This window comes from Glycine soja, chromosome 11 (assembly GCF_004193775.1).
Source record: "Glycine soja cultivar W05 chromosome 11, ASM419377v2, whole genome shotgun sequence".
Lineage (NCBI taxonomy): Eukaryota > Viridiplantae > Streptophyta > Magnoliopsida > Fabales > Fabaceae > Glycine > Glycine soja.
Genome location: NC_041012.1, coordinates 11,518,840 through 11,546,449, shown reverse-complemented (window position 1 = coordinate 11,546,449; position 27,610 = coordinate 11,518,840). Strand labels below are relative to the sequence as shown.

General features: G+C 32.6%; 1 protein-coding gene across 1 annotated transcript; it reads right to left on the bottom strand.

The window, feature by feature from the left end:
* Positions 1-15,510: 15,510 nt before the first annotated feature.
* On the bottom strand, positions 15,511-21,097 carry LOC114376359 (tetraspanin-3-like). The gene is made up of 2 exons (XM_028334452.1): positions 20,507-21,097; positions 15,511-16,146 (listed from the first exon to the last, which is right to left on the bottom strand). Exons 1-2 carry the CDS (start codon positions 21,017-21,019, stop codon positions 15,802-15,804), a joined length of 858 nt encoding a protein of 285 aa, XP_028190253.1. The 5' UTR covers positions 21,020-21,097; the 3' UTR covers positions 15,511-15,801.
* Positions 21,098-27,610: the final 6,513 nt, after the last annotated feature.

The window sequence follows — 27,610 nt, the reverse complement described above, 5'->3', positions numbered from 1 at the left end:
TTTGTGGTTTTTATAAGGGAAATTAGAAGCTAGTAGCATCATCACATGGAAAAAATGATGTCACCCGTTGAAATTCGTTAACCAACGTGGCTGCATCGCGGTTTCCCATTTCTTCGTTAGGTGCTGTGGATTTGGCTCATTGTATGAAAACTCTTCGTGTTTGAAAAAAACCGTTTTCAAGAGACACCCTTCTTATTGTGATTTTCCCTCCCCTTTCACTTTGATGACCAATTTTGAAAAATAATAAAATTAAAATTTTCCCCACAATTAATTTCTTTCCATATGGAGCCAGATTTTGCATTTTCCACGGAAAATCTTTTGTGGTTTGCCTAACTTGTCTAGGCAATGTGGAAAGTGCTTAATTTCCCCTATAGATAGTTAGAAAAAGAAACCCATGTGTGTGTGATCGACATGTCCCCTTCAGTCTCCACCTTTGTTGGACTTGAGCTACAGCATACCCATAAAACTCAAAATGAATGACATATTAATTGAAATTAGCATGCTTAAATTTCTCTAGAATTATTCATAGTAATACAATTCTCCTTCCCAAAATTAATTGGACACTACGACATTACTCCTTCCTTTGTTTGTTTTCGATTTTTTCCTCTTGTTTTTGAACCTTATCATAACGGACAACACAATGTAAAGCAGCCTCCGAGGACAAAGCAAAAATAATCATATTTTCTCACCATCTGAAAAATCTTTGCTTGAATCGGTCACGTACAATTTTTTTTTTATTTGCTGAATTGGTTCAACAAATTGATACAGCCGACTAAAGTTTGACTAACACTAACACAATTTGTGATGAAACTAAATGTGATCTCGTTCTCATATATATATATATATATATATATATATATATATATATATATTAATAAATTAACCATTAATTTTATTGATAAAAAAAAAACTTCCTCCAATATTCCTGGTGGGTAATGTAGCTAGCTAGCAAGGTTTAACATTATAATTAACTTGGTCCACACTATAAATTAGACTTTTTATGCTTGTGCCAAGTGGCTTAGTTTTGTACATATCAGTTAGGAACGGTTTGTTTAAGTGAGTAGATATATATTAGGGTACTTTGCTGCCACGACAGTGACAAGGGTATCTTTCTAGTTTCTACTCACTCAACTACTACGAAAGACTCTGTAATTAGTATCTGCTGGTAGAATATATGCACATGCTTCCTTGGGCGTGTGTGCTTGTTTGCATGTGTGTGCAAGTGCAAGAGAGTTAATTGGCCACAAGGTGGAGCAAGGTTGTTGGGGGTCGTTCAGCTCATTGGACATGGCCAGGTAACAAAAATTGTCCATAATTAGTAAACCGAATTGCCTTTTATTTTATGAGTTCAAACCAAAATGAAATAGTCAAATAAGTGTCAAGCTAGAAAAGTACTACTTCTCATTGTACAAAGCTAGGAAAAATCATTAAGACTTAATTTTTCTATAAGATTAAAGAAAATCTCTCAAATTCATGACTATAGAAGAATGGTTTATAATATTTCTATATTCTCATCAAGTATAGGGGAAATAGTATACAATTCTTTTTTTTCCTCAAAGATTGTACAAAAACTCTCACTATTATTTTTGGATGGGATGGATATAATATTCCAACTACTTACAAGTCTCTTTTAGACGGAAGAGATGCGTCTTCTTTCAAAAGTGAATAACAAATCACAATCAATGATAAACTTGAATTAGTTTGAGGTGTTATCTTCTCCCACTGAGCTCCAAGGTACTCCTATGACGATTCTCCCTTCTAACATGGCAAAAAGCTAGTGGCGAGTCATGAGCTTCTTGCAAAACACTCCAAAGCTTAAATAAGAATTTTAGCATAATTACATTGATTGTCATAAATACGTACTTGACACAGCTAATTTTAACCTTAATTTTTTTTGGAAGGCTCATTATAACCTTATTTATAAGAATATTCTCATATGATATGGGAAGTATTTATCTAGAATTATTGTGCTATGTGCTTACTTCTCGAAGGTATACGATTTCCTATTCCAGACACATCTAACGTGATTTGCAACTAGTTCATCATCAATAGTAAATTTTGGCCTAATCACTCTTGGTAGACTCACATTAATTCTATGACTAATTTTACCTTGTAACTCTTTAGATTAACAAGACTACTAGAATATGGTGCTGGAGAAAATTCCAACACAAAAGGGTCTATATGCGATCAAAGTCTTTTAAGTTCCAATTAACCAATATGTGAACTTTCAAATACTGATAATTATTACTACATATATAATATATATGGAGTCAATACTCTATTCTACAATGCGTATATACATGATATGTTTCAAGTCCTTAAACGAGTATTATTTAAGACTGTGAGATTCTAACTTATCTTCAAGTGATTATTTTTCCACGACTTGGAAAATTTTAATTTTAAGTTTCAACTTTGTCGTGGAAGCAGTTGGACCTTTATAATTTATAACATTTTTCTTCCTTAATTGCTCTGTATAGCCCTCAAGTGTCTTTAGCGTGTGGACCTTAAGAAAAGAACACTAGCTACCACCACTTTACGGTTTACTCCCACTATAACGAAGTCTTTTTTTTTCTTCTCACTTAAAATAAACATATTCATATTAGTGTTAAGGTAGTGGTTAGTATAGACACAAAACAACTTGATTAGTTCATAGGAAGCTGGGAAGGTAAAATTAACATCTATTTAAAATTAAAAAAAAATGTCAGAAAGTTTACAATAATCATCTATTTTAAGAAACAGATAGGAGGGGTCTTCAATAAATGAGAGAGAAGGATAGAGACGTTACCACCTAACATTCAAGCTCCCTGTGCATGACTTCTTATCATGGCCAAGATTGATCACATGTGATAAATTTGAATAAATTAGCCAACTAGAGCGAAGTATCCTCACTAAATTAAAAGATGTTAATAAATGAAAAGTGGCACCTAAAACCAGTCAAAATTGCAAGTACCTAGTCCCTACCTGGCTTTCGTCATCATCACCACTTATCCTGCCATGCAAGGAATGTCTAAATGAAAAATCATATGTTGAATGGTCGTACTACAACATTATACAACATGTGCATGTCCTTGTATTGTAAATGCTTTATGAATATAAATACGGCACCGGTACCATGATGGTGTCATTCATCCTCATCCTTTCTTTGCTCTTTAATTAGCAAATTCAACCATAAAAAGTTGGTCTCAATGCCTCTGCCTGCTTAATAAATGCAAAGTCCATGAAATCTTTCGTTGGTCTTTGATCAAAATAGGTGGGAAAAAAACTATGTCGTGAGCCACAGGGCACAGAGATAATGGGTGGGGTGTTGTGCCAAGAGGACCGTGACTAAAAAACATTCTCTAGACTTGACCAGAACTTCCAAAGCCTTAGGTGGATAAATATTGACTATTGACACAATGTTGAGTTTTGCACCACATTGATGTGCGAGGATCATGACACGTAAGTTCAAGGGAAGAATCATCAACGATTATGCTATATACAGGCATTTTTTTCACGCTACTTTTGAATTGATGAACAACGTACAAATAAATGGCGAACACCATATTATGAGATGAACGAGGATGTATATTAATTGATTACCAATATAATTGGAATGTTGTTTACCCTTAATGATGTGCAAAAAATGGTATGGAAATGCCATTTTCGTACTAATAAAAGAATGTAGAAGATAGACATATATTAGCATGCCCAGTGCACCAACACCACAAAATATTTATAAATATTAATATAATTTTTTTCTCTAACATAATATTGATATCATAAATGTATTGAATTGAATACTCATTTTTTTTTACAAACAATTGGATACACAATTAGATACTTTAGATTATATCTCTCAAGTATTCTGTCTCAACAAATGTTAACTATTGCTTTTAAAGTACCGATTGAAAAAATAAAGGTAAACAATATTTAACAAAAAGAAAAAAATTATATTAATAACACAATAACAATATTTATTTATTTAGGTGATTAAAAATATTTAATAAGTATATTCAATGCTTCCCAACAAGTTTGTTTAAGGCACTCATTAGTCAGATATTTTTAACTATTGTATCAATATAAGTAGAGTTTAATTTCTTTACATTATAAAAAACTTACACTGCCAAATTAATAAAAAAAAATATGATAAGTGTGATTTTTAAGGCATTTATTATATGTTTGTGATTAGATAATATTGTAGAAGCTCTTTACAATGTTAGTATACAGACTATTTTTCTCTAAAAAAAGTATACAGACTATTTTCTCATACTAATTAATGTTTATCCATTTAAGTAGCAAAGAACTTAATTATTTTTCGGTAAGGTCTTAGTTTAATATCCTGTAAATGGTAGGAAAAGAAAAATGAAGCTAATAAGAGAACTTTGTTTTTTTAAGAGGGTCCATCGACTATTCTCGAATTTTTCAAGATCTAAAACGACTTTCAGATCCTGGCTAAAAAAGTTGACTTTCCAAAATGGAAAATTCCAAACGAAAAAAGAGAGGTAAATGATTATATTCTATTGTATTTTCAGCAACTAACATTGACAAATAAAGTGTTAATGTTTTTATTCAAATTCACGATTTATACTTTAATAACAATACTATGTTATTTTATATGTTGCATCTTAATTTTATAGTAGCATATTATAACTATTAAATCTACTGGGATCGGCTTAGCAAGAGTTTAAGTAATTTATACAAGATTGTAAATTTAAACTTTGTTATGGTTACGGTGGTTGCATGTCAAAAAATCTTTTTTTTTTCTTTACTCATAAAAAAAATCTTATAATTTGCTACATTCACTTATTGTATGATACTCGAGAATTATAAGATTAATTTGACAGTTGAAGGAAAAAAAAAAAGTTATGAATTTAAATATCTCCACTAACAAACAACTAGCATTTTACGATAAAAAAAATGTTATATGATGATATTTGTACGTATCCGTATATTCATAGTTCCTAACATTTATAATGATTGCAAGGTGTGATTGTCACTTTAGAATAAATCTAGCTTTTGCTTCCAAATTCATAGAGCTAACAGAAGTTTTGGTCCACGCAGTTTAGGGCTAGAAGCAGGAGATGCAGTTCTAAATTACCATCACTTCCCTACTAAGACCGCCGATAGTTCTTTTGAATTCAGTCAACTATGTATGCTAAGTTGTTTGGGTGGAAGCCAGGCAGATACCATTGTTGAAAATTAAAACGAAGCTAAAAAGTTGCAGTTAGGCACACAATTTTAAAGCAAAGTCATATATTTCGGGTAAAACTGAACCTTAATTTGGTGTTTAAATTTAGCACCACCGTGTAATTTAATTCCTAATAATACAAAAAAGTAAGTTAACCAACAGCTCTAATGTAAAGTACTAAATTCAGTGTGCTGCCAAAGTCAAGGACTGAATTATTTATTCATAATATTAAAGATCAAATTAGTGTTATCTGTAATGTCCAAGATCATATTTATCAATTGTGTCAATTTGAGGGACCAACAATGATGTTTTACTTCATCTTTTTCCCATACAGGACGTCTTCCTAAAGGATACGACAAGGACCACCACATTTTACTAGCCTGGCTATGAACAAGCTTTCATGCATCAATTTTCCCCCCTTGATTTTCAAATAAACAAGTTTGATCCACATTGACATTCGTGATACTCAGCTGCAATATGGTCCAGTTTTTTCATTGAACATATACATCACACATTTACAAGTTTTCTGCATGACGGCAGTGATTTTTTTATTTAATTTTATTTTCATGGCGGCAATGATTCTTGTTATTTGAGCATTCTGGAATGCCCCTTTTTTCACGTCGGTGAACATTTGAGTCAAGTAGGCCTTGTTGAGGGGTCCCTATCTTCCATTTTTCATATGAGAGATGCTTCAATCTATGACATTGCTATAGCGGCTAATTTTAAATATTTCCTTAGGCTATCTTTTTTTTATCCGTGAAAATTTAAGACAATGTCAAAAAATTTAGAATAATTTCGGTGCTCTGCTCAACCATGAACCAAGTGAGATAGATTCCTTGGGCTATCTTTGGTACTAGTGTTCAGATGGGCTGCAAGCACAATTGACAATACATGTGAAATAGACAAAAGTATTTCGTGTGTATGTCTAGCTGGACAATAAAGATTTGAAAAAGCTGCGAACTTTATACAAACTACTCAAATCCCTTGTCACTAACCCGATCCTAGTGGATTACCTGGACTGATATTAAATAGAGTAATAAACCATTTTTCTTGAATAAATACATAATTTGTACAAATGCAGGGACTTACCGGATTGAAAGATCAAGAAAAGGCAAAGCCAATGCTGAAACAATTATTCACTCTCTAGTTTCTACTATTATCTTGGAGTGAAGTTGACACTATCATGAGATCCATAGTTTAAGACCCCTAAAGTGGTAGATTTAGATTAGTTGGTTTTTATTGTCATTTTTTCTCCATTTGGAAATCAATCACTAAAAAACACTTAGAATTCTGCTGATATTTAACCAACATTGAAGGTCAAGACAAAGTTGTTAATTAGTAAGTACCTCAAGTCCAAAGTCATCAATGTTCACCGAAAAACAGAATATCAAAACCCTGTTGCAGAATGACATTTTGTCTTGATTCAGCAATTTGTAGCAAGTAAAACTCACCCATTAGAAATATTCAAGTAATCACTAATTATATTAGGTAGACTAAACAATCAATAATAAATAAATTATCCAGTAGCACAAAGATTTGCATGATTATTTAATATGAAGTGATAATGTCTTTGTTTTTGAATGTTGACTGGTTTAGTTATTCATCTTAAGTAGACAGGATTTACACAAAATGCAACCATAAATTTACTACTTGAAAATGTTACGAAAGGCTAATATGCCTGTATGCTGGCAGTTAAAACAAGAGAAACAGTAAAATACAATCTATGTACTGATGAATAGCTGACTGAACTGAATTCCTTTTCTTGCTCTTATATCAAAGAAATCCAACTCTTGCATAATATGAAACGGATTTAGTAAGATATTAAAGCTATAAAAACTTTGTACTTAGGCAGTAGCATCCAATTTAAGTCACAAGATTTTTAAACTTTAAATGATTATAAACAGTTGAAATTCAACATATTCCATAACACTTTTGTGCACAAAAGAGCAAGTGATTTATCAGAAGCCAGGATACACTAATGACCTTTCATATCTCTTTCTGGTCACTTTTACTCCACAAGTGAAAGTATCCCAACCAAAGCCATCTTCCACTCTCCCAATCTAGCAAGTTTTACAACCTGACTACAATCTGTAAATACCATGTTTACGAGCAGTCAATAAACAAACACACAGATGTTAAACATTTGGGATGTTTACATGCTTGATGAAGGAGGTCAATCCAAAATGAAACATAATAGAAGACTGTTTTATAGTTTAGAGTTTAAACTTTTCATTTCAGTGGAAAATGATAATGTAGATAGTTATTAATAACTAAAAGTAGAAAATCCCACAAACATAAGTTTTTTGTTACAAGAATCTGAGGCATTTACACATAAAACCAAACAATCAATACAAAGTATGCTCAAATTATGCTGCATGCACCATCCAAAAGACTAAAATTACTGTCAAACAAACAATTCATCTTTTATATATGTAAAAGAAAATGCAAGAAATATAAACTTTTGGAAGTCAAAAAGACACACTACAAGAGCACATATTATCAGTACCATATACAAAGAGGAAACACAGATGCTTTACATTAAGTCATTCAATTTCAAGCTAAGGAACACAGTACCAGAAAGTGGTAACTTCTGACCAGAAACAAAAAACTCAAAACCCATAACTTCACCAGAATTTTGCATCACAGGGTCTAGACTCTCATCACAGCCTAGGATTCCAAAAGGAAAAACCACTTCCTTGACTGACACAAAATTTGAAATAACCTCTTCTGTAAAATGTATCTCACCAAGAGTTTTTCCTTACAGGAAAAGGGAAGCTTATAGAAAAAGTGGGTGCCCCATTGCTTTTTATACCAATGGAACTGTACTAGAAGATAAGGGCTGGCCTCAAGCAGAAACACCTCACTTGATGCAGTAATTGCATGTTGTCAATTTGTAAGTCCACAAGCATTCAGTTGTTTAGTCAAGTTATTAGTCCTTGACCAAATAATCTCCATACAAAAGGATGAAACATTTTTTATGGAAATTTAGAAGGTAGAGTCACAAGAATGTACATACAACCTGCTCAATGTGCTCCATTATCCCGGCAAGTCGACAAATACCACATTGCTTGATTGCTATGTGACTCAGCATTCAGCAAGTGTATCAACATCAATCTCAATGGCATCATCAAATAAATCCTAGTACATTATTAATGCAGGGTATTCTGGATCCACCTCAACAGCATTTTCAATGCATGCCACAAGTTTATCATCATCATATACAATTTGCATTGTCAAACCACCCAAAACATATGAAAGGTGAACAACAACTGGATACTGCAAGCACTAGTGCACCTGTTTCACCCCTAACAATTCTCCCTTTCCTCAACAGCATCTATGGAATCAGGACAGGAGATGTTCCCCAAATGCATGCAAGACCAACCCCGCCAGCACACACTGGCTGGTACAATGATACCATCAAGCTTTTCCAAATTGAATGATGTCCAAAACATTTTGGGTGGTGAAAGGTTCAAAGTATAAGCTTACTTCACTCACGCTAGCATTCTTGTGTTGTGTTACACACTTCAACTGCATTTCTAAATTTATAATCTAAATTTCGCTTGCATCCAAACTTTAGGCTTCCCTTTTTGCCACCATCAATTTTAAACTTTTCCTATATATGTTGTAGGCATACTTCATTCCCATTACAAACATTAGAGTGAAGTTATAAATATTAGGACTTTTGTGCCCGTTTGTTTCGAATATGAACATTTCCTATATGTGAGTGTGACAATTTTATAAAGTTTGTATTGGGAATAAAAACATTTTCCATATGTTAAACTTTAAGCCAGAAGTTAAATTAGAAACATATATAATCCAAATTAAATGGACCTAAAGCGTAACTAAATTAATTTTTCTATAAATAGTATAATTAATTAATTCATCTTCTAGACTAGGAAGTCTTATAAATCAATCTTATTCATCTTTTAAATAAATATTAGATATTCTCTTAAAATTTATTTTTTAAAACAAAATGGATGGATAGATTTATCTAGTTGCATCTCAGCAAACTCTAATGAGGACCAAAACTTTTTGCAGCTCATTAAAACCAACCAACATCTCCTTTGTATTTCAAAAAGTTCAATCCAGAATATATATTCTGATTTTTCCATGATACAAAAGGAGTGTTGGTTGATTTTAACGGGATGCAAGTAGAAACATCCTTAAGCAGTATGGATTAAGACAACTTAGTGTATTGAAAACTCCAACTTAATATTAAATATTTTTAAAAAAATTCTAAGAAAACACTTTTTTTACTTTATAATACCTTTTGTTATTTATTAAAATTTATGAATTACTAATTTTATGAATCTCACCTACTTAATAAAATATATTCAATAATTTTGTAATTTTTAATAAATTTTCAAAAATTGATTACTAACACCTCTCTTCCTTTGTTAAATTATTCTATCCTCGGCATTACATCGAGGAAGGCACATGAATTGAAGGAAATGGGCTTTGCAGAGTTGTAGTTGTTTTATGTTGAAATTCTGTTTTCCTTCACTTTCATTTCATAGAATGAAATATACAAGCTACACAATCTTGTGATGGAAGGCTCTTATATATAGCCTTGATTCCTAACTGCAATGTAACTGCCACAGCTAAGCCTAACAGCATGACAGCTCAGCATATACTACTATACCTACATTGTACAAGGTATTCATACAAGTATTCATATACATGACTATACTATCACTATACTTTTGGTATACTCTATTATTCCCCCCACAAACTCAAGGAGATTCATGCCAAAGGAAACACCTTGAGTTTGGTACGAATTGCAGTATGCTGAGAAGGTGACAGAGGCTTAGTTAGAGGATCAGCCAGTTGATCTTGGGCAGGCACATGTAGTATATTGAGTTGTTTGGAGAGCACTTTTTCTCGTACAAAATGAATATCAAGCTCAATGTGCTTGGTTTTGGAGTGTAAGATGGGATTGTGAGATAGGGAAACTGCACTGAGGTTATCACACAGTAAGGTAGGAGTAAGAAATGGCACTTGGAGTTCACGGAGAAGGGACTGAATCCAGAGTAAATCTGCAGTGGTGTTTGCCATGCTGCGATACTCAGCCTCAGTGCTTGATCTAGCTACTAGTTGTTGTTTCTTTGATCCCCATGAGATGAGATTAGGGCCAAAATAGATACATGAACCAGATGTTGAACGTCTGTCATCTTGATCAGTGGCCCAATCTGCATCACTGTAAGCTCTTAAAGAGAATGGAGGACTGGTGGGTGATGGAGTGAGCAGTAGGCCATGACTGAGGGTGCCATTGAGGTACCTAAGTATTCTTTTGACAGCTTTCCAATGAGACTCCAGAGGATGTGCCATGAATTGACACACTTTGTTAACACTGAAAGCAATGTCAGGCCTTGTCAATGTAGCATATTGGAGAGCTCCAACAATGGATCTGTAGAGAGTGGGATCAGTCATGGTGTCTGAGCCGTATTTGCTAAGTCTGCAGCTGCTTACCATGGGTGAGCCAATTGGTGCAGAGTCTTCCATATGTGCCTTGCATAACAAGTCTCTGATGTACTTAGTTTGATTAAGTAGAAGAGCTCCTGAGGGTAAGTGATGAACCTCAATGCCTAAGAAGTAGTCAATCTGGCCCAGTTGCTTTAATGCAAACTTCATATTTAGCTTGTGAATGAGATCACTAATGAGGTGTGGTGCTGAGCCTGTGATTAGAATGTCATCAACATAAATCAGTACATAAGTACATGCACCATTTTGAGTGTGAATAAGCAGAGATGGATCACATTTGCTCTTGACAAATCCCAGTTGCAGTAAGGCTTGTGTCAATCTGTCATACCAGGCTCGAGGAGCCTGTTTTAGGCCATATAAAGACTTGTGAAGTTTGCAGACTAGGGACTTGTCTGAAGCCTCAAAGCCAGCAGGTTGGGTCATATATACTTCCTCTTGTAGTATGCCATTGAGGAAGGCATTATTCACATCAATCTATTGCACAGACCACTTGAAGGTAACAGCCAGAGTTAGAATAATTCTGATGGTGATGGGCTTGATGACAGGGGAGAAAGTTTCTGTGAAATCAAAGCCAGCAGTTTGCAGGAAGCCCTTAGCTACAAGTCGGGCTTTGAACTTGTTAACAGTACCATCAGGATTTTCTTTTACCCGAAATATCCATTTACATCCAATTGCCTTTCTATGTTGTGGAAGAGGCACCAGTGTCCAGGTTTGGTTGTCCATGAGAGCTTTATATTCTGCCTGCATAGCTTGCAGCCAGGCAGGATCATTGAGAGCACTTTTGACAGATTTGGGTTCAAGAGCAGCCACAAATACTTTAGGCTTGAGATTACCAGTTTTGGCCCTAGTGATCATGGGGTGAGCATTGTGGTGAGATATGTTTTGAGAAGCAGGTTTGATTGCTGGCACAGGATCTGCAGGAGGTGTAGGGACACTTGGTGAAGTAGTAGATATTGGTTGAGATATGAGGGAGTTGATTTGAGATATAGTTAGAGGTGTGGAAGATGATGGTGACACTGATCCTGGTAATGGTGAGACTGGATCAGGTGGATCAGTGTCAGGAGCTGATGATGTCTCAGGGTGCAGATTTGTGTTTGTGTTTACTGAGGGAAACAGAATTTGTGCAGGGTAAGTGTGAGACATGTGTGAATTATTGGATGATGAAGCAAATAGAGACAAGTAGGGAAATTGAGACTCATGAAATATCACATCCTTGGAGATGTAAATTCGACCAGTTGCATCAAGGCACTTGTGACCTTTATGTTGAGGTGATACTCCTAGATAGACACATGGACTGGACTTATATTGAAGTTTGTGGTTGTTATAGGGTCTCAAGTGAGGAAAACAGAGACAGCCAAACACTTTGATCTGAGAATAATCAGGTTGAGATTGATGCAATGCATGGTAAGGTGACTGAAACAGTGGGATAGCACTGGAGGGTAACCTGTTAATGAGATATACAGCTTGAGTGAAACTGTGATCCCAGAATTTTAGAGGTAAATCTGCATGTGAGAGTAGTGTAAGTCCCATTTCAACAATGTGTCTGTGCTTCCTTTCAACAGTCCCATTTTGATGAGAGGTATGTGGACAGGTAAGTCTGTGTTGGATACCTAACTCATTGAGCAGGGCTGTGAAGGCTCTGAATTCACCTCCCCAATCAGATTGTATGGCCTTAATAGATGCTTGAAATTGGTTTTGGATAAGTGCTTTAAATTGAGTAAAGGCTTTAAGTGCATCACTTTTGGCTTTTAGGAAGTATATCCAAGTAAACTTGGTATAAGTATCCACAAAGGTGATATAGTAACTGTAGCCATAGTAGGATACAAAGGGAGCTGGCCCCCATAAGTCACAGTGAATGATTTCAAACGGTTTAGTGTAAACAGTATTGGATAAAGGAGAGTGCAGTCTATGAGATTTGCCCATACAACAGAAAGTGCAAGGAAGAGTTGCAGTTTTATTAGAAAAAGGTATATTACACAGATTTAGAATGTTCTTAACAGCACTGGTGTGGGCATGGCCCAGCCGAAGGTGCCACATTTGAAATACATTGCCATTTTGCATAACAGAAACAGTGTTATTACAATTGACAGGATTATTGAAAACAGAAAATTGACTGGAACTAGACATTGAGCTTGAATCTGAGTTTGAGGCAGCACCACTGTTGGTGAGAAACTTGAAAGGCTTGAACTGATAAAGGCCATCAGCTCCAACAGTGCCTTCAAGGAGAACTTGTTTAGAATCCTGATATTTGACAAAACAATGATAAGGATGAAACTCAAATATGACATTGTTATCCTGGGCAAATTTGCTAACTGATAACAGATTTTTAGAGATATTGGGCACATGGAGTAAATCTTTAAGAGTGAGCTTCACATTAGGTTCATTAGGTGAATGAAATTGAGATTGACCTAGAGAGTGAATTGACACACCTTGACCATTTCCCATCACAACTTGGTCCTGACCAGTGTAGGGAGAGCTGTAGGACAGGTTGTTGGGATTATATGTGAGGTGATGTGAGGCACCAGAATCAGGGTACCAAGCTCCATTGGAGAACTGATCCATATTAGGCATGGCATAGGGCTGAGGCATGGCCAAGTGTGCAGTAGGCCTCATGTAAGGGTTGAAGTTCTGAGGCCTGTTGGAGGGTCCTACTTGGTAACCACCGCGTGAGTTTTGATTCATGGCTTGAGGATCATACCTGTACCAGCAGTTAATGGCATCATGATTTGGTTTAGCACAGATCTGGCACTTGACTTTGCCTGGATTTTGAGCTTGACCTTTTCCACGACCTCGGCCACGGCCTTTACCACGACCTCTTCCACGATTGGCATTGACATTGTAATGCTCTGTTCCCAGTTCTTGACTCTCATGCTCAGAATTTGAATCACTGGCATTGGTTTCAGTATGTGCCACATTTGCTGACACACTCGGACTCGTAAGTTCTTGCTTGAACTTTTCAAACTGTGCTTCTTGAAGAAGGAGCAATGCTTCAACATCTTCGACAGTTGGTGTGTCAAATCGACTATACACCATCATGACAAACGAATTGAACTCTTCTGGCAGTCCCTCAAGGATTGAATCAACTTGTTCTTGTTCAGAAACCATGTCACCAACCGCAACGAGTGAGTTCACAATCGATTTGATGCGCAGAAGGTATTCATTGACGGATCTTGAGAGTTTCTTCGTGTTCTTGAGTTCAGATCTCAATTGACGAGCACGAGATTTGAGTACAGAGTTGAAGTATTTGTGGATCTTGTCCCAGACTTCATGTGCGTGTCTACAACTCAGCACACGAGGAAGTACACCATCGGAGAGGGTGGATAGCAACCAAGTGAAGAGTGTTTGATCTTTGATTAGCCATTGTTGATACTCATCGGAGTTGATTCCAAGTGCGCAATCTTCAATCGACGCAAATTGCAACGGAATCTGCGGATTTACAACAAATCGATGAAGATTATGCGCAGTGATTACTCCATTTACCTGTTGACTCCACAGGAGAAAATTCTTCTCATCAAGCTTGATTGTGAGAGAATGTGTGAGCCCAGATTTGGTGGATGCTTTCGTTGTAGCTGGTAGATCAGCAAGCGAATTCACGTTCTGGTGCTCATCGTCCGCCATTAATGGAGGTTCTTCCATGGAAGACGAAGAGTTTCTGGCGCGGAAACGTAACAAACTTGTAACTGAATCTTAGAGACTCAGTGATACCATGTTGAAATTCTGTTTTCCTTCACTTTCATTTCATAGAATGAAATATACAAGCTACACAATCTTGTGATGGAAGGCTCTTATATATAGCCTTGATTCCTAACTGCAATGTAACTGCCACAGCTAAGCCTAACAGCATGACAGCTCAGCATATACTACTATACCTACATTGTACAAGGTATTCATACAAGTATTCATATACATGACTATACTATCACTATACTTTTGGTATACTCTATTATTTTATTTTATTTTTAAGTAAAGTCCATAATATTAAGAAAATGAACTAGAGGCTAAATGGGTCTTCTGTTCATGGGTTACAAGCGAAAGAATCTCTGAACAATGTTTCCCGTCTTTCTAGTATGAACAAGACATGAGGGAGTAGTATATTACAATCGTGCACAATACCATCAAAATAGGTGCATTTATCCACACCACCCTGCTTCCAAGCGAGAGAGTTGCAGTTGTTACGAAATGCATTACAACCCAATTTTTGCATTCCTTCCACACCTTGCATTCTTGCAGGTGAATCCGGTTTGCTTCGGTTAGATTCTTCTGTATGTATATACCTTAACATTATCCAAGTTTACCACAATTCAAAAATTGAAGCGATTAAATCATTTAGTGTGTATTTGAAGAGCTTCCAGAATCAATTCATGTTACCAAAATCAAAGTGAAAAAATAAAAAAGTAAAAACTATTTTTTGTTGTTTTGAGTTAAACATGGGGTGGAACACAATTTTTTTTAACATGGTAAGTTGCCACCACTCCAAACATGCTATTAAAAATTTCCACTGTTGTTATTTTAGTTCCCAACAACTTTCAAAAACCTGAGTGTGGTTGTTTCCTTTTATAAAAATTTTATTTATTTATCTTACTATTTTTTAAAAAATATATATTAATAAAAAGATAAAACGATAAATAAAAAGATAATGTAAGTGAACTTTTAATGTGCTGCTTACTAGATACTAGATAATGACAAAACCGGCTTTCTTGCTGAATTTTAAATTCAATCAATAGCAGGAGTTCCTGAAATATATCAATCTACATATATATAACTTAATTTTTGTGTTCACTATGTGCATTTCTTAATCAAATATCGAAAATTATTTCCTTTCAAGGTAAAACAGTCACGTGCATGCTGCCCCCACATACCACTAATGCAAGACATTTCTCCGAATTTATAAATCTATCAATACTAATTCCAACATTACAAAATGAGAATCTTCAAAGCAAAAACAGAAGTTGCAAAGTAAGCAAATATAATAGTAATAATTAAATACATTCAGCCCTTCAAGATTAAAACCAAATCCTTGTTACAACTAGGATAGTTTGATACAAAGCCATGAGATGAGAGCAACCTAGTTACAAGGGAAAAAGGGGTCCAAAATCCTAAGACAAGTCGCTGAAATTAATCAACCTTTTGGCATCCAAATAGTTGCAGTGCCACTAAAGATGGAAGGCACTAGGTTGAGCCTTTGTCATCCTTGCTTCACCATAGGGCTCATCGTTATCCATCTTGCGGTTGTTCCTATAAGCTGCATAAGCAATTATGTAAACAATGACAAGGATGATCATAACAACAATGTTGATCACTGAGACCTTCCTCCAACTCTTCTTGAGACTTGCCAGCACACCAGCCTTGCAAGAATCACATGCATAGCAAAGCTGCTCTTGATCATTGCTCCACCTTGTGCAATCTGGGTTGGCTCCCATCAATCCTGATCCTGGGATCCACACTGTCTCATTCTGATAGACATAGCCACAATCTGTTGGGGGCTTGCAGCAACCAGACTATGACACAAAAGAGAACATTATTTTTCAATAAATTGCATGACAAATGGGTTTAGCAACAAAGTATTAAGTTCAATTTTGTTTGGCACACAGAAAGAAAGGGTAAAATACTTTTTTATCACTTATTTTATTTTATTTTTAGTTTCAGTTTGATTTTATAAGTTTAACAAATTTAGCTCTAGACTCTTAAAAGTGTTTCTATTAGACCAAGTTGATTATTCTTTTATCAGTTTTTTTTTTTTAACATATGTTAATTTTGACTAACATAACAAACACTCTTATGTTGTGGTATCTCTTATAATTTATTGAATGTTTTCATGTTAATCAGGTTAGTATGATAAACTAACTGAAGGACACACTTGATCTAACAGGCAACTTTAGGAGACCAGACTGACATGAAAAATAAACCAAAATTATATTTTAGTAAAAAAATATATATTAAAGTGTTAATTTACTTATTTTTTAAAAAAAAGGATAGAAAATAATGAAATTTTTTTGCTTCCAATTGGATTTAAATTTTTTTGTGCATATGGGAGTAATTGTGCATATAGGCACCGGCGGATGCACGTGAGAGGGTGTGGGGGAATTGCTTTCATGTGATTTTTTTTATTTGTATGTGTAATAAAAAAAAATTGTCCCCACTAAAAAATAGGTATGACCCATAAGATAAGTTTTAAAAAAAAGTGAATACATAAAATAGAGAGAATAAATTAATACTAAATTTATTACTTTATCCTTTTAATTTTTAGGTTTAATTACTATTTTTGTTATCTAATTTATTTTTTAGGTTCAATTTAATTATTTTATTTATTTATTTGATTCAGTTTGATTCCATGATTTTAGGTCACACTAATAAATTATGTGTTTGGTCCTCAATAAATTAATAATTTTTTTGTCCTTCATAAAATTATTTTTGTGTTGAGTTTCAAATAAAAAAATATTTTGATCATTGTCATTTTGTTTTAGTCATTTTTATATATCTATTTTTTTATTTTTTGTCCCTATAATATATATATATATATATATATATATATATATATATATATATATATATCATTTGTTATTAGTCCTTATCAAAAAAATTTCAAAAAAAACTAATACAAAATGAATAAAATTTTATAAGGAATAAAATAAAAAAATATATATATACTAAAAGAATTAAAACAAAATAAACATAACTAAAATCAAAATTTTAGTTTTATTAGGGTAATAAAAAAAATATTAAAAATCTTAAATCATAACTCAAAAAGTTACTTTGTTTAATGGCATGGATAACATGCAGACCATGCACCAGCCTGACTGAGGCCAATTTATCTCTCTCATCTACCAATTGGAGCAAAACACGAAACAATAATTTGATAAGGAAACTGTCAAGTCATTCTAAAATATTAAAATATCAGATAAAATCAACACTTTGAAGTCAGAACCTTAAATCATAAAACTATTGGCCATATAGACCCGATAGATAACAAGTGTGATTTAGTTAGCAACATACACATTAAATTTGTGAGAAAACACTAACTCGTAAAATATATTATTGGAGGAAAACTAAATTTTTTTAAATATGATTAAGTTTTAATTGAGAATTAATTTCATAACCAGTGAGATTGAAACTTATAAAGATAAATACTAAGGAATCTAAAGGTCCAATTATGATGATAAAAAAAAAACTATTGAACATATAAGTAAAGGTAGACATTACTTAACATTAAAAAAGGCAGCTATTACTTTTTCTTAGTTACATAGTTAGCTACACATATCTTTACCTAATAAGATTCTACAACAAAATGTCAATTATACATCATGTAACAAAAAACAATGTCAATGACTATCATTTCAAATTAAAGTTCTGGACTTAATTAAGAAATTTAACATATAAATACACAATTTACAATTGAATTACTGAGTGATGATTGGGTGTATGAAAATGATGGTCAGGGTTCTTACTTGAGTTACTTCTTCTACGATTTTGTCCTACCAGCCTCTTACATATGTACTGTTTTTTTTTTTTTTTGGGTGAAAACATATGTACTATACTAGCAAACGAAAAACAGAAAGAATATCCCACTCCAACCTAAAAGATAAATCATACGAGTACAAGAAAATATAAAAAGGGCCACCCCAGCCATTCAAAGTTTAAAAACGCATCCTAGAACATTCTTATGTGAGTTGGGGGAAGCTTGTAAAAACTAAAAAGGAGAAAGCGACAACTTATTAGGTTATATGTATACATCAACTATGCCCCAGCCAAAAACGTATACGGGTGTAAAATGAAGCCCAAACAGAAGCCGAAAAAGTCAATAATTCTAACTGAGTAATGATTATGCATAGTCGGCAATATGATTATCATGCTTAATTAACGATAAAGAAAAAAAGTTAGGAATGTGGACAAAAACAAAACTAAAAAAAAGATAAGATCATTAAGCCCCCCCAAGTTTCAAATTCCAATACTTTCTTAGTCCCCGTTTAAAACACAAAATTTAAAATCATATTTTAAAAAATTAATTAACTACTATTTCATAATATGATATACAAGTAACACATGTCCTCCATCATTCAAATTAAACAATTATAACAAACTATAATTTCCTTGAAATCATAATTATGTTTTATGAATGCTACTGTTCAGTCCCATAATCCCATTACTTATCTGCAACGTGGGCACCGCTTAATATGGTCCTATCTTAGAATCATGATACATCGCTGTCCATTTGTCATTACTCACAAACCTGTTCAATAGCCTCCATAGAAAAAATCTCTTCATGACATGTTTGAACGTTATCACTCTTTATCTGATGTTACACTATAGAGTATAGACAATTATGTAAAAATCAAAGCCAAATATGTGACGATGACACATTTGGTATCTAGCCGTGATGCCACGGCCCTTCCAAAATAATGTACATCAATTATCACCGCTATACTATAGTGATGCCATATTTTCTTTTCTTTATTTATCCCCCATTGGCTTAGGATGCAATCAATCAATTGGACAAAGAACCACAAGTTACGGGAATTGACGAGTGAGAACCCATCACCCCCACATGGCTCAGGGTTCCTTGCAGAGAGATCTATTGCTGGAGTCAGATCTACCCATTTAATGAAACATGCATTTCATTTCCTTCAACTTTGATTCTCTGAGTACCCATACTTTCTTTAAAAGCACTAAACCAAAGAACTTTTCAAAAAAAAAAAAAAAAAAAACTCCCCCCAACCCCCCACCCATTACTCCATTTCCTTCAAGTTTCTACGACCCTTACTTTCTTTAAAAGCACTAAGCAAAACAACTTTTTAAAAATAAAAAATAAAAATTCCCCCACCCTTCCGTATAAAAAGTACAAGAAACGATTTGCCTCTAAGTGAAATGATATGTCAACTTAATCTCTGATAGTACAACCATTGTTCTAATTAAATCAATCTTTGAAAATATTAACTTAAAAAAATAGAGATTATAGTGTCCACATTTATAGAAGAAGAAAAAAAATCATATTTTTCCTTTTTTTCTTTTGGCGCATATAATCTTGAAGGATTGACTGATTAATTTTTTAAGGAACAAAATATTTCATTTGAACATTTATTAAAAAAATTAACGTGACAAAAATTCTAAACATACTTCCTTAGGACAACTTTAACCGAGCAACTTTTCTGATATGCTAAAAATATTTTTATATTGCTTCTTATATTTTTGTATAATACCACTCCATAAGTTAAAAAATTTATAGGACCTAAAAAAGGGTAAATAACTAAATTTTTCTCTTCCCAACAACCGTTTCTCTTACATGATAAAGATATGGTGCTCTCTAATGTTGTCTTGTTCTTAGAATTGCTGTCAATGTGCTTATTAAAGAGTAACTCCCATTAGAGTTGTCCTTCCGTTACGTGTTTCAAATTTCAAAAAACAAAAGAAAAAACAAGCCGAAACTAATTAATCCCAGTTTCCAAGCACATTCCTTCTTTCCTTCAAAGATATCACATAGTATATCTTCTACTAAAGACAAGTTAGCTTAACCCGGATAAAATTATTATCATGTATAATATATTTTTTTAATATTTAAGGCAATTATATATTATACCACTTGATTCATATACCACTTCTTCTTTTTTAATAAACTTCGTATAGAGACTCAGAAATTAATCCAGATTATTCAAGAAAACTAACTCATACACATAAAAAAAAAATCTTAAAAAGAAATAAAATTTATGATTATAAGATGAAAAACAGTAACAATATTCTCTTTAACGCAACATTTTTGTTTTGATCATTGATTTTATTAATGATTATACGTCCTACTTTAAATATGAAATTGACTAAAAATAATAATTTATAACAAAGAAGATGATTAGCGTTTGTCTTGCATACCTGAATAGGGGTGAGATGTCTGATGTAGAACATATCAGGAGTCTCGGGCATCCCATTAATGGTTATCCCCATCCTCCCACACGCTTTAGAATCCCTAACACACGAAGCAATCTTCCCCCAGTAGCTATCACTCGCCACGCGCTCCTCCAACCACCCCGAATAGTCCTCAAGATAATACTCCAAGTAAGCGCGGCTCATCACCCTCCGACCGGACCCCTTGTCGGTGACAACGTAGGCGAATATGATGAACCCGATCAGAACGGCAATGACCAGGAACATGACGACGAGGTAGAGCCGCATGAGGAAGGTGTTGCGGTAACACGCGCCGGCGAACCCCGCCAGGGACACGACCATGATGCTGACGCCGATGATGATGAGCGGCCACTGCAGGAACTTGAGGCAGTCGGTGTTGTTCGCCCTGCTGCTCAGCCATATCCCGCCTCCTAGGATCGGAATCGACAGCAGGAATGTTAGGAAGTTTAAGAGACCGATCAAGTGGTTGCTTTTTCTCATCTTAAGCAAACGTTACGATTGTTAGAATTGTCATAGTAACGGAGGTTTATTAGATGCAGATGGGTGTGAGATTAGTAATTAATAATTAATAATTAACTGGGCCTTAGGATTCATATCACAGGCTACTCCTGTGGGTTTTCGACACCTGTCCTTTGGGTCCCTTCTTCAATGTCCATTTTGAAATTCCGTGGCTCTTCTTGGTTACTTCAATGCTAGTGAGGCATTCAATATATTTTTTTTAAAAATAATTTAGCTGTAATTTCGTTTTTCAAAAATGGTCGGTGCACTCCCAATAATATATCGAGTTTTTAAAATTTATACTAATAATGATTTATTATTTACTCCCAGTATAATATTATTTTTTACTTGAATATATTTTTAGTTCTTATAATTTAATTTTATTTTATTTTATCTTTCTAAAATTATTTTTTTAGTCTTTACTGTTTCTTTTTTGTTTTTCGTTTATATAGTGTTTTATATAACTTTTTTTTACTTATGAAAACATTATTTAAAATGTTTTAAGGATTAAAAATAAAATAAATACAAAGGAGTAAAAAAAAAGAATTGAAAGGAAAAAAAATATTAAAAATATATTTAAACCTATTATTTATAATATATGTATTAAGTATAAAAGGTTTTATATCATTGTGCAATTATAAATTTGTGTATGAAAAATTTGTTAAACTTGACAATAATGATCTAAAATATTATATTAATAATTTATAATTAGTTGACATTTTACATTAATAATATATCAAAACTAAACTCTTTAACATTTAGTGAGAGAAAAAAATAGAAGAGATAAAACTATAAATATGAAAAAATATGTAGTAGGATGAAAAGAGTAAATAAAAAGGAAATAATATTTATAATTAGTTAAATTTAGATGAGTTAAATTTCAGGTGCTTATGAGGATTAGAAAAGAAAATCCTCTTTAAACAACACTAACAAAATTCAAAAAATACTTACAAATTTATACGAATAATATAATTTTATGCTTTTCAATAATAATATTTCTCTTTTTTAATCAACACCATAAAGACATTATGACATCGCTTATCATTTGCTTATAAATATTTGTCACACAGTTGTAATTAAAATTAAAACTTTGCTTATATAATATATTTATTAAAGAGTGGTTTAAAGGTTAAAATCTTCAATACTTGGTTTTTTACTTGTCTTTATTATATTATTTTATCAAACAATTTTGTTAGCTAGATTGTTAAAAAAATTTATAGCATACTCTAACACAAATTATGTTAAACTTAGAAACTTGTAATCTTGTTAAAATATTACTTTACGACAGTTTATCATGCGTTGGCTTCTTGGTGGCCATGGTAGGTGAGTTGTAGTTTTTTAGATCTTGTCGTATATAATAAAACCAAAAATAAAAAAGAAACATTTTAAAACATTGTATCAAAACGAAAAAATTGAAAAATGAAAATAAAAGTATGAAAAGATAGCATATTTGAACAGAAAAATGTATCAATAAGAGTTTGATTTACTAATTTATATATATATATACTATCAGTGTAACATACACATATAATAAAAAAAAATTCACATTATTATTACATCTAACAAGATCCGCTCTGTCACTCTCACTGTGCATTTAAGTTTAAGATACTAGTTTATAATTAGTAAGTGGCATTACTCTACACATCAACCCAAAACAGAGATTATACCAAAGTATTATTTTTGGGCATTGCTTGGGTAAAACCGTGAAAGTTTGCTTGTCTTTGAGAAGTTACCATTTACCAATAAGTCTAATGCTCTATTCACCAAGAAGGCGATTAGGCACTCGGAATCCTCACGGGAACTGTCCCATTCAGAGTCCTACGATCGAGGACGGAAACTATGTTTCCCGTCCCACATGGTCCCCGTATTCCCGCATATATAAAATTTTACTTATATACCCTCATAACTTATAATATATATAACATAAATATAAGGGTTAATATAGTATTTTACTAGTAAAAAATATACAAAATAAAATTATCATATATATAAGTAATATAGTATTCCTTGACTCCCTTCTTTACATTTGTTCTTTTTTCACTGCTTCACCTTCGTTTCTTTTTCACTTATTCATTGTTTGTTTCACCGTTTCACACTGTCTTCACCCTCTTCATTTCTTCGCTTTTTCACCATTTGTTTCATTGTGTAGGTTTGATGTTGAAGATGTTTCATTGCACTTGGATGGAAGTATGAAGATTTGATTCAGTATGATGATGTTAATTTATTGTATGAAAACTTGTAATGCTATACTAGTTTTATTGTTTTCATTGTGTAATACTGTGACATTAACGTGTACTTGGATATTTCTTGGATACTTTTATGCTTGTGTAATTTTATTACTATTATTATTAATTTATTTTGATATTTTTAATCATGTTTTAAACTTAGAATTAAATCTTAAATTTATTATTATTGAAAAATTGAAATAAAATAAAAATATATTTTTTTTTATAATTTTTAATATTTTTTTAATATAAAACAGGGTCCCATGGGTTCCCGAGAAGTCAGAAAATGGGGACGAAACAAAAAAATATCCACGGGAGCAAGGATGGGAATGGATAAAAGTAATAACATTACTGAAATAAAGGTACTTTTCACTATTGTTTAACTATTAGTTGATTTTTTGTTTAAGCCTTTACCAACTTAAGATATGGCTCTCGTCACGTTATTGGATATTTTCATGGGCCATGCACTATGATGATAGCAAATTGAGCAGAGAAAGTTGTACTCATATCCCTCTGCCATAAAATTGAAATAGTGAAGTACTCTCTTGGATTTTCATGGGTAAGGGTAGTTAAAGATACCTGACAATTGCTTCCGGTACCTTCAAACTTTACTTCCTCACCTTGATTCGGAATGAAATTTAAATTCTGAAAATGTTGATCTGTACTATAAAATTACATTTTAGATTATGTGTCGAGAGTCCCCTTCACCCTCACTCAACCCAAGACCAGCCTCTAACTAAAGTTAGGCCTTAGGCCTTATTCGTTCGAAGAGGAATAATCAATTTTATATCATATTTTAATTAAAACTTTTATTTTAATTGGCCTTCATCTTAAAATTCACAAAAAGTTCTGAACGACAGTTTCATTTCAGTTCGCTTATTACATCATCATATTAAGGATATAGTTTGTGTTATTTTATGTGGGCCAGAAAATTTTCAAAACAATGATAATTAACAATAATAAATGGAGGGAGCGTTAATCTCGCACAGCACATTCTAAATAATTTTAGATTGGGGCGTAGAATACGTTAGCTCGTTATTATTCGTTGATGGATCTTGAAAAGTGATGACAAATTAATTCGGATGGTCCAAATAAATATAGTATTATTAATTTCCTATCATATATGTGGGGGCAAGCCTAAATGGGACATGCAAAATAATCCAGCATAAAGTCAGCAGAAGCTGCATGGTAATTCAAAGCTCCCGGACTTTATGGTCAAACTTTTTTTTCCTACGTATATTTTATTCGTACGCAAAATGATAATGATGTATATACCACTATATAGTGACATTACTAAAAAAGTATTATGTCTCACCAACTTCAATTATACTCATTTTTAATTTAAAGATCAAATGTATCCTTAAGTTTTGGCTACATAAGCCATCCACAACAACACAAAAACTGAGCCATTACCATAGTTGTACATTTTGTATTTTATGTATCGTTTATTGTTAGTGACAAAATATATACTAGTATATTTTAAATAACTATATAAGTACCCATAAGGGGGATATTTTTTGTGAGCCACGTGCCGAGTGGTTTATGCACCATCTAAGTGCATGCTTGTTTTTTGATTTGTAGACTTCAAAAGATTTCAAATTATGCTTAAAAAGTCAACTTTGAAAAAAAAAAGGTTCTAATTATAGACTGAAAAAAAACTGTTCACACGAAAAGGAAAAAAACTAAAACAGTCTCTAATGATTAAAAAACTTCTATAATAATAAATAATTTGTCATACACATAAATATGAGATTGAACACTTAATTACATATTTAAAGAATATGTCGCTTAATTTTTCATACATGATCTAACACAAGCTTAACAAGGAGATATCGCACACACTACCAAGATTATAGCTAGTGTGTCATAAATTTGATTCATTCCCTTTTTTTGCACTTTTAATTATTTTCTGTTTAATTTATATGATTAAAAAAGTGATGTAACAAAACTTGATAACAACGTCTATATATATGTTTTATTTGGGTGTTTGATTGCAACATTTGAAAAATGCATCATGGAATTACGCGGGAAACAATAATTTCTCTCAACTATACATATAATACGGTTCTTTCAGTTTCTTTACAATGGTTTTAAGGACCATGTGTATATGTTCCGTTGCTGTAAATCAATGTGAATTGAAGATCGAGGAGAATACTATGTATTGATTATAGATTATATAGATTATAGATAGAAAAGCTAGAATGAAAAGCCAAAACGTGAAACTCACCCAATGTATGCTTCACGTGAGACCTTTCTTTCTCACAAGTCACAAGTCATAAGTCATGCTAACACCTACAGAGAGATAAATGCGGGGGAAAAAGAAGCATAGCATAAGTGAATGTTTCTTAAAAAAAAAGTGAATGTTCCTTCAGATTATAGAAAAAAGGGAGTTGTTTAATATAGATTAGCAAAAACTGAATAGAGAAATATTAACACCATAATATCTAATATCCTCTTCTTAGGGTTTAATTCAATTGAATGAGTAGTGCAGGTAAATTATTTTAATTTTTTTATATTTGAGTTTAATTTTTATTGATATAAATATATGGTTTAAATATCTTAAATGTTTGTCCTTACAAATTAGTGTTTTTTTTCATTTTTGTTCTTGTAATTTTTTGTTTTAGTTCTTACAAAATGTGTATATTTGATTTGTTTGTCCTTAAAGTACTTTAAATAATATTTTTTTTATTATTTAAACACTTTTTTTTATTATTTAGAGTGTTATCAAAAGCGTTTTAAGAACAAAAAATAAAATAAATATATTTTGCAGGAACTAAAATGAAAAATATAAATTTGTAAGGATAAAAATGAAAAAAATGTTATATTGTAAAGAAAAAAATGTATTTAAGTCAAAATATATTCTCTTGTTACTGTTGAAAACTAAATTATACCATATATGTATTTAGATTGGGTGTTGAATAGCTACTCGGCTCCACAAATAGATGGAATGATTCACCATGTAAATATATGATTGAGATAGCCTAATTCTCATTCAGCCTTATGAAGGACCAATAATTATAGTTAACAATAATCACTGAATTAGGTCACCTAAGCCTGGTTAGAGAACATATTACCTAGATGGTAATTAGCACATTCAGGCTCAAAGTTCTAAGACCCAACAATGTTAGAGTAAAAAGGATAGAGTTGGTAGATAAAAACCATCGTTCATTCAATACACATTTACTGGCTCTAAGCCGAATCCTTATTTGAGCATTAAAGTACATTTTGTCGATATCTTTTCTTATATTAGATCATTCAGGTAAAAACGAGAAAAAAAGTAGAAACATAAGAGATCATTCAACATAGTAAAAGAAGATCCTTCTATATAAGAAATAAAATTTGATCAGCCTGGGACAAAAACATAAATCATCCCGATTGAATTTCATTAAATAAAAAATGAGATCTACGTTATGTATTTTTTTAACAATTTTTAGTAGACCATAGAAAAACGTAGTGGTAAAATTTTAATCAATAAGCAAATATTTTCACCTTGCATCTAGTCACAACAATCAGACGATTGAATGCCTCACTTTTTTCTTCTCATGATTTTTTGTGTTTATAGCATAAATATTTAAAAGAAAAGAAAATTAAAATGCATACACAAAATAATTATTCAAATATTTTATTAGAGTATCATTTGAAAATGATAAGAAAAAAATATTTTTAAAATTATAAAACAACTTTTATTATTTTATCCATAAATCCAACTCACCCCAAAGACTGTGTTTGGCAGCATTGAAATAGTCTCGAAATATTTGAAATCAATGGGTTTTATGCTGCAGATTTTCTTCTCTGGAATGCCAAGAAATGCCTAGAAATAAGTAGCGTGCTTGCAGTGTTACGTGAATATTCCTTGGTCTCTTGTTTTTCTACTCTTTCCGTGAGGCGCTTCTCTTTGGGTTTGCTTCTTTTTTCATTGGATAATAACGTATTTTATTATCAATTGTTTTTTTTATAATCAACTCAATTTAATTTAAATATTTTTTCCTTCAACTAAACAACTTCTATTTTCTCTATATTTTTCATCTATTTCTTTTCTAACATACTTATTTCATCTTCCTCTATTTCTTCTCCATTTACTGAAATATAAAAAATATAATAATTTTTAAAAATTAAAATAGAGTATAAAAAATATAAAATTTCTCTGCAGTATTATTTTTTCTTCTTCTTAAAAACAAATCCAGCTTAAAGAATGAAAGGAAGCAACGCTTTATAAAGAGAGGTATAAGATTGTTTTCTTTTCTTTTAATTTGAAAAAGTGCGGTTGAAGTTAGAAAAAAGTGGAGGGGAGCAGGTGAGAATAATAGGGTAGGACACATGGAGTTGAGTTCGCGGACGCAAAGTCATA